Here is a 9,183-nt window from a genome sequence, read left to right on the forward strand (position 1 = left end):
AGAAGTAAAAACAATAAGTGTGGCTTGATCTTGAGTAAGAAAAAGGTTGATAAACGCTGTGAGAATGGATCTGCGGAGAGCATTTAGCCGCGATCCCAACTTGTCTATTACCAACGTTCAGGGAGCTCTATGCAAGTCAATGGGACGCCCTGCCAGTTGAAAACTGACTCTCAAGGGGTACCCTGTCCGTAATAGAGTGACGGGGAGGGGCCCTGACCGACCGTCAACATGTGACGGGTTGGGAGTGAGAACGTGTTGGCTGCATTCACTTGCACTCGGACATTAGAGACTTTCTCTCATAAATGTCCGATGAGCCACAACTTTTCTTTCAAAACAAAGCTGCCAACTGGGGTGGCAGCTGGGGTGGCAAGGCCTATTTTTAGGGTGGCAGTTGCCACCCCATGCCACCCTGGTAGATCCGCCTCTGACTGCAAAGTATGCTGATACATGGACAGAAAGACTCACTTACAGTATGGTGGTGTCACAACAAAACACATTTTCAAAACAGAAAACTCAACTTTCCAATAAATATTTACAGTGTTTCTGGCAAATTAGCATCTGAACCATGTGTTGTTGTGTTGATGGGCCTTCAGCTGCCTAACCAACACGTATATAAAAGTGCACATCTTGAAGGTTTATTGACAGAATCATAACTTTACTTATTATTTAATCATAACCAGTCACACCAGGAGCAGATGGAGGTAATTTAGTCATACCGTATATATTAGATGATACAATGTTCAGCTTTAGTGTTCATAAAATGGGATTATCCTGTAAAGACAATGCTCCGGCCGATAATGGAAAATGTATATTATTATGTAATATTCGGATAATGAAGTTATAGTTGATTAACTCTTGGACCATAATACAAAGCCAAATTGCTTTTATTTACTTAACAAGCGCTTCATTCAACACTCAGATACAGTCGGTAGTGGAATGCAATTTTAAAGTTGGTTTGACACACAATATTAAGTTTTAGATGTAGATACAAATGAATAAAACATGAGGTTGGGAGCATACGGCAGGCAGAAGAAGCTCAATACAGAATGTTTGTCAGCATAAAATGTGTCCTTGAACAGGAAATTAGAGAACTAGTGCTCACTTCAAATCATGTTTCACAAAATAATTAAGGGGTATGATTCCAATGATATTTAGCATAAATATTGGAGGACTAGGATTTAATTTGATAAAAAAAAAAAATGTGTTAACCAAAGCAGGATAATGATAAAAACAGCTGTACACACTGTTGATCTCAACAAAGCAAAGTGCTTTTGTAAAATGCGACTGATCTGACTGAAGTCCACGGAGGCTGATGACCGTAACTCAGCTGAATGTTTACTATTTCTTAACTTCTTTGCTTTTTGGCTGAATGCCCTCAACAATTATTAACTGGTCCTGATCTTAACTGAAACCCTTTTGGCATTATTATTTCATTCCTGACAAAATGTGCGTGAGATATCTTGGAGTTTTTCTCCTGGTTTGGAATCCACAAGTGCTGCATGGTAAGGGATTCAACTCTGTTGCTTAGAAACTTCTGAATTTGTCTGGATATATATTATTTGAAAGTTATGTTTGTCATTATATTTCAGCACAAAGTGCAGCTCAGCCTTGTCCTGCTCCCAGTCTGAATGGCGGGTTTTTTTCCCCTGGACAATCAGCTTATAATCATGAAGCCACGCTCAGTTATGCCTGTCATGCCGGACTTAAACCAGCAGTGAAGGGCTGGTGGGGGACCAGCAGGTGTCAAAATGGCAATTGGTCTGCTAATCCCCAATGTATAGGTACGTTTTCTATAGTTTTTTTGGTGGTTTGTTTAAATGAGCAGCTCTACGTTGTGTTTTTCAGTGTACAGTGTTATACTTATTTATTTTCATTTCATTCTGATTGGGATTTAAAGGATAATGTCCTGCTTTTGAACCTGTATGACACCTACTTGAGATATTTTCTTTATGACACATTTGTTGTACATTAGTCAGCTTTTTGTTACATGTCACCAACAAACAGATATGAATTATACAAACACCAACACAACCCGGCGGCACACACATATTTTAGCATAACATTTAAAGAGTTGGCAAAGATTCCTTTTTATTTCATTTCTGAATGATGCTGGTTCATTTTGTGCCGAACTTATTTAATATAAAACAATGAAATAAATATATGAGTTGTGGTTAAATTTAACAATAATGTTTGGTTTAATAAAACCTTAGAGATATTGTTCACTCAAATAATGGCATTTTAAAAAATGAAAAGAGTGTCAAGATGGTATAATGTCTTCTTCTTCATTGTTGATCTTGAAAAAGTATTTGGGGGCCCTAACGTCCACTGAATAAAGGACAATGCATAGGAGCTGTCGTGTGCTGCACTTTATTTCAAATTGTATTAATTTATTTTCCAACACAGATGAAAAAGCCTGTATGCCACTGACTATCCCAAATGGAAACTACGATGCAAGCACAGATGGTTGGTATAAGGATGGAGGCAAAATCAGGGTAAGATGTGAAGAAGGATATGAACACAAAGACCATGACGCCACAGCGCAGTGTATAAACGGAATATGGTCCTCTGTGCCAATCTGTGAAAGTAAGTTCAAAGTTAAACAGTTACCAGAATCAAATCAGTGTCTAAATCTTAAATCCACTTTATACAATAACCTCATTTTCAGGGAGTACCGAATCATGTGGTGATCCCCCTAAAATCCCCCATGCAGTCATCATTGGTAAGGGATACCAGGAGGTGTTTGCTGTAAACTCACAACTGCAGTGTAAGTGTGAAGATGGATATGTTGCAGAGGGAGCAGACACCAAAACAATCATTTGCATCTCAGGAAACTGGACTGAAGGCCCAACGTGCAGTAAGTGAAAACAGTGCAATCTGCTGTCATTAAAGGAGACAGGGTGGAGTACTGATACATTAACTTTTTGCTTTAAATTGACATTGCATCAAATAGAGGGGTGCAGTTGAAGTATTGTTGTAAGCAAGTAACATCTCCTTCAACAAAAACAATAGGAATTTTTCCATTGGATTTAGGAATATTGCAGAAAATAAGATGATGACGTTTTTGTTCAGCAGAATAATCTCCACATATTAACACCACTTTGTGATTTTGGAAGCCTAGATGCAATCACCAGAAGTAAAAAGCTAACGCTAGGTGAAAAACAAACTACATCTAGAACTACAAGCTACATCACTGCATAGCTGCGTGTCACAACCGCTAAGCTAAAGGCGGCTAATTTTCGGCGGGATGGCGTTCAGCAGGGGCGGAGTGGCCATTAGGCGCTTTCACACCGCAGTACTTTTCCCACAAAGGTTCATCAGAACTTAGTTCATGAGAAATCTTTAGCTCTCATAAACTAAGTACAGATCGCGTTCACACCGGAATAAGTCCCTGGGGGAGGATTAGGCAAATGAAGCCGCTGACGTCACTTCTTCTTCTTCTGCTTTTGGTTTACTGGCAGGCCGCAAACAACTTCACGGCGTATACTGCCACCCGAAGTCCCCGGCCGGAAGTCCCCGGAGTTGGGGACTGGCTTCAGTAGAAGCTGCCGGGACTCCCAGCACCTTTTTCTCCCACGAAAGTACCTGCTCTCTAGCAGGGACGGAAAAGAGGGTAAAAAAGGTTCTCATTAACTAATTTTAGTTCCAGATTTTTTCGGTGTGAACGCAACATTTCGGAACTATATCGGAACTAAAGTGGGAAAAGTACTGCGGTGTGAACGCGCCTATTGGGAATACCGGGAGTTTTCTTCGGTGGGCCGGTACCGAAGTGGGCCGTTCGGACAATTCACTAGCAACCCCCCGCGTTGACAATTGACTAGCGGTACCGAGCTGGGCCGGTCGGCCGGTCGAGTTTCCCGGGCTGATTTTGAGTCCCAGTCCACCCCTGGCCTTCAGTAGTCGCATTTAGCCTCTTGTTATCAACCGCCATTTTTATGACACATAAAAGCTTCGGATATTCACTGCTAGTGGGGTAATATCATATGCATTTTTTGTCGAAGGACAAAATGTGAAAATCTAACCCATCAAGTGGTAAAATGCTAACTAATTTCCATGTCTTAGGACTCATTCCCCCCATACTTGATGAGTATCTGTGAACGTGTAGTGAACAATTTAAATCAGCATTGTTCACATTTTTGTCAACTTGCTAATAGTTCTTTATTTTCACTGTTAGCGCATTTATCTATTTCTTATTGAACTACCACAATAAAAATACTCTGCTAAGATTTGTTGAAATGAATGCTCATGTTGCTCTGTGTCAGCTGACTGTGTAAATAGGCCACTTTTTTCTAACAAATCCACCATATTCCATTTATAAGGTGATAATATGCCAGTGCTGTTCTGCTGCCCTCAAGTAGTAAAAAAGACCAAGAACTATAAAAACATGTTTAATTTCAATAACAGATAAATAATCCAAAACTGCATTTTGGTGAGAGACCAACTTTTGTTCAAAGAAAACCACCATATTTTGTGATTCATAAAAGTAAACATATTGTATGTATTTTTTTTGTTCTTCTTCTACTGGACATGGTGGTTCTGCAGGTGGGGGGGGACACTACTGTGACGGAACCTGTCTCCGGAGGTAGGCTTGGATTTGTATGAGAAATGTAATAGGACTGTTATAGTATAACATAACCCTCATATATACAATACGTTTGAAATTACAATTGTACTGGTTGAGACAAATGAACAACAGTTAAAATGACAAAGAAGGTTTTACATTTGAGATGATTTACTCTGCTATGGCATCTTGAAATAAGTATTTCTGAAATAACACATTTCTTTTTTCTATTTCAGTCAACACCTGTGGAACTCCCCCCCTGGTTGCTAACGGTGACGTTGTGAAAAACACTGGAAGGTATTTGCAGTACCGATGCGCTGCTTATTACGAACTAGTGGGTCCGAAGATGGTGGAATGTTACAGCAATGGCACGTGGTCCGAAGCACCCACCTGCAAAGGTAAAAACAAGTCCACTCTAACATTCAGATAACTTGGCTGTGTAAATAAATGTGTTGTTTCTTTTTCCAGCCACCTACTGTTCTGTGAACACTGATGAAGTTTCTCACGTAAAATCTGTTGGAGTCAGATTTATAAATGATGGTGAAGAAGAGCATTTGGAATGTTCCAGGTCTGGCAGGTTTTTTTATCAATTTTCTGAAGCCCGGTGCACTCATGGGAAAGTTAAGTTTTCTGAATGTAAGTATAATTTAAAGCTTGTTACATATTCAATGCCATTAAAATATTTTTGAACATTGTTGTTTAAAAGACATAGCTTACGGAAAGCAAGAACTAAGTAATTTAGTCGAATACCCAAGCAACTTCTCAGTGTTTTTGCTTTTTGGTCAAGTCCCGAGTAAGACCACGCATTCAAAATGTTCTTCAAGTAAAAGTACAAAGGTGTTAGCCTCAAAATATAGTTAAAGTACCAAAAGTAAAAGTAATCATTCTGCAGATTGGTCCATTTCAGAATAATATATATGATATGTTTTGATTATAATTATTCATTAACCGAGCAAGACCACACCCCTAAAGATACTGCAGTCTATACTGCAAGTATCTTGCTCAAGGATTAATCGACATGTTGACTACATGGGCTGGGATCGAACTCACGACCTTCTGGTTGAAAGAAGACCGCACTCCCTCGTAGCTACAGTCGCCCATCTGCCTTACATTGGAAACAGCTGATGACGGCTTCTTAATGGCCTGATTACATTCACAATGGTTTCCAGACAGTTAAGCAGATAGTATTGACTTCCAGAGGTGGGAGAAGTACTTAAATCTTGTACTTGAGTAAAAGTAGAAGTACCAGAGTGTAGGAATACTCTGTTACAGTACAATTCCTGCATTCAAATGTTCCTCAAGTAAAAGTAGAAAAGTATTATCATCAAAATATAGTTAAAGTAGCGACAGTAAAAGTAGTCATTGTGCAGATTGGTCCATTTCAGAATAATATATATGACATGTTTTATAATGATTGATCATGAAAGTGTTCTCAAAGCTGGTAAAGGTGCAGCTAGTTTGAATGACTTTGTATACTGCACGGTAGCTTGTGGATTTACTCCAGGTGGAACTAAAGTCTGATTTAATACTTGATTATATTTCACATCATTCATCCAAATCTGCACAGTAACTACAAATATGTGTAGTGGAGTAGAAGTACAAAGTAGCATAAAATGGAAATACTCAAGTAGAGTAAAAGTATCTCAAAGTACTTGAGTAAATGTACTTAGTTACTTCCCACCTCGGTTGAGTTCCTGCTAAGAGAAGCTAACCCCTGCTAGCTACATGTTTAGCATAAGCAAATTAAGTTGATCTCTTTAATCCGAAAAAACAATTTATTTCAAAGATAATTTCACAGTTTTGGCTTTGTACTCAAGTGGCACCATCAAATTCACAGTCAACACTTGCCTACATTACCCACAAAGCAACTCACCTGCAGAGTTAAATCAGTCATTTTAATGTTTATTTGTTGGTAGTGGCTAATGTAGCCTGGAGCCTTTAGCAGCTCCACATTTTCAGTGTTGTTCTTTTCTCTCCATGTTTTCAGGTTGCCATAAGGTTGAAATAAAAACGGTGAGTGTTATTTCTGAATATACCTTTTGAAGAAACACATTGTATTAAAGCTTGTGTTCATGCATTTGTATTTTACCATATTTTGTTTTCATTTCTTATTATATTGTTTTTTGTTTTTCACCAGGGTCTCTGCAACGATCTATTGCCAGGAATGTAATGCTGCCCTTGGATTGGCTCTCACACACTGAGACACCCTGGCAACTTTTGAGGGTTAAGATTGTGAGACACTTTGTGTTTTCTAGAATATATGTCTGGCTTTTCATATGGTTCTGTGAATGCCTCACTACTGTAGGAGGAAATGACTGTGCTTAAAGGTGCAAAAATAACTCAACAAATACAGTGTGTATTTCATCTAGAGGTCTCAATAAAGTATTCAACTCTTGGACGCCTTTTTAATTTTTTTGCAGGATTCTTGTATTTTGTTACTTCTTTCATGAAATGTTTGACATACTGTACTATAATTTCTTTCACACTTGCCTTATCAGACATACCATACTATTTTTCCATACTTCAACAAACTGTACTATGATGTTTTTTCATATGTTTTGACATACTATACTATACATTTATACATGCCCCACCAGACGAAAACATTGAAAAATAACCCCAGATGATGACTTCTAGTAGTTACATCTAAATAGATGAGAGCAACAATCTGGGTACTTTCCCTCTATGCAAGACCACGCCCCTTTTGGGTGAAAACACTCGCTGTCATTTGAATGGATTTTACATATTTTACATCAAAATATTTATAATACCAGCCCTTTTTTTATCTACAAGCAGGGGCGCCGCCAGGGATTTTGGGCCCCATGAAAAGATATCACATTGGTCACTTAATCATTTTTTTCTTAATGTTCTAAAATAGTTTGGGCCCCTGTCAGTCACGGGCCCTTAGAATCATCCTAACTTTTCACCCCCTTACAGCGCCCCTGTCTACAAGGAGCCCAGTTATGATGGTCAGTTAGGCAAACTATTAAATAATGTTATTAGAGATCGTTGATCGGCCTCTTTATGGTTCAATCTAAATCAATAGTGTGATCGATGTCTGGTCGGTCTGCCGCTGGACGAGTGGCAGGCAGCAGTAAGACACTGAGACTGTGATTTCTGAATTAGATCCTTTCTTTTACAGTTCTTTAGTAAAGTAAAGTAAAGAGACCGTGACTCAGGATTTATTTGTGGTTTGAGGTGCAATATATGACCCGGCAGATTTTAGGCACAAAGAAACTAATGTTTTCCTCTTCGCTCTGATGCCTTGTTTGCACCAGAAAGTGGGCGCCCCAGACGAGAGAGGGTAATGAAACATACTGTAATAATAGTTTAGATATGATATATAAACATTATTGTACATTTAAACACATACATTCTGAGGATAATTAGTTCATTTTTATTTTAAATATATAGAAAATTAATTAAAAAAGAAAAATCACTTTCCACCACGGAGGAGGGGGGGGGGGGCGCCGCCCTAGCGCCCTATACTGAACAGCCGCCACTGTTACTATTATAACGTTCTTATGGGTGTTTCAACACACTGGTATGGACGATAGCCATGATATTTAAGGTATAACAAAAAAAAACACTTTGGATAATATTGTTTGAGTATAACTGTGCCTCTTTAATCATTTTTAGTTTCTTTTCCATTCTCCTTTTACCGAATTCCACACACACAGCTGAGTGTAATTTGTCAAATAAATGACGCACAGTAAACAAAAGAACGAAATATTGTACTTTTAAAAGGGCCCTATTCTGCTCATTTTCAGGTTCATATTTGTATTTTTTTCCTCTACTGTGACATGCTCTAAAAGTCCCCTATTGTGCAAAATGCACTTTTTAATGTATTGAATACATATATATGGCTCCCCTGTGTTTTAAGAGACTGACAAAGTTTCAGCAAAAGAGGTAGACTGTTTCTCTTTCCCCCCTGATCCAAATATGTGGAAGCCGCTAAAAAAATGGGCAAGTTAGGTTTCGGGTTCATACGTGACGTAAAATTAATCTTTGACGTCATTTGTGGGTTGTACGGCATTAGCAACAAACGGCCACAGTTAGCCTCCGCCCACCCTCTTACCTGAATACCCTGCCGCGGGACCTCTGTGTGTCTGTGACTTAACCAGAGCAGCATTCATCTACAGCAGGGGTGTCAAACTCAATTTCATCGCGAGCCACATTCGCATAAAGGTTGCACTCAAAGGGCCGGTTGTAACTATATAAATATATAATATATATATAAAATTATGTATTATATTACATTATTGCCTCTGAATTGGATTATTATCGGATACGATAATAACTTAGTAATTAACTACATCTGAAAGCAGAAGTCCAGGGCAAATAATTACAAGTCCCTTCAGTGCGCATGTCACAAAACGAGATGCATTGTGGGACATGTCGTTTATGGGTAACCTGCTTCTGTAAAGCAGCATGTAACCGTATAATAAACGTATTATATTCTTTGCAAGCTCTTGCGGGGCCACATAAAATGAAGTCGCGGGACGAATTTGGCCCCCGGGCCTTGAGTTTGAGACCCCTGATCTACAGTATCCATTACAGCAGGTGGTGGTATTTACTTTTAAACCTGGTTTGAAAACATATTTGTAATATGCAATAAAAAAAAT

At 38.8% G+C, this 9,183-nt stretch overlaps 1 protein-coding gene across 1 annotated transcript; it reads left to right on the forward strand.

Annotated features, from left to right (window-relative positions):
• The first annotated feature begins 1,395 nt into the window (after positions 1-1,395).
• LOC117495297 (complement factor H-like) lies at positions 1,396-6,954 on the forward strand. Its single transcript, XM_034146484.1, has 9 exons — positions 1,396-1,502; positions 1,590-1,781; positions 2,404-2,583; positions 2,666-2,856; positions 4,543-4,579; positions 4,795-4,956; positions 5,027-5,194; positions 6,546-6,571; positions 6,696-6,954. Exons 1-9 carry the CDS (start codon positions 1,445-1,447, stop codon positions 6,726-6,728), a joined length of 1,047 nt encoding a protein of 348 aa, XP_034002375.1. The 5' UTR covers positions 1,396-1,444; the 3' UTR covers positions 6,729-6,954.
• The last annotated feature ends 2,229 nt before the right edge of the window (positions 6,955-9,183 follow it).

The sequence above is a fragment of the Trematomus bernacchii genome, unplaced genomic scaffold (genome assembly GCF_902827165.1).
Source record: "Trematomus bernacchii unplaced genomic scaffold, fTreBer1.1, whole genome shotgun sequence".
Taxonomy (NCBI): domain Eukaryota; kingdom Metazoa; phylum Chordata; class Actinopteri; order Perciformes; family Nototheniidae; genus Trematomus; species Trematomus bernacchii.

What these genes read in the sequence shown, in the direction of transcription:
- LOC117495297 (XM_034146484.1), top strand. Translation starts at nt 1,445, where the DNA reads ATGTGCGTGAGATATCTTGGAGTTTTTCTCCTGGTTTGGAATCCACAA. An exon ending in TGCTAATCCCCAATGTATAG is followed by an intron (nt 1,782 to 2,403) that starts GTACGTTTTCTA and finishes TTTCCAACACAG; the next exon opens with ATGAAAAAGCCTGTATGCCA. An exon ending in CGAAGCACCCACCTGCAAAG is followed by an intron (nt 4,957 to 5,026) that starts GTAAAAACAAGT and finishes TTCTTTTTCCAG; the next exon opens with CCACCTACTGTTCTGTGAAC.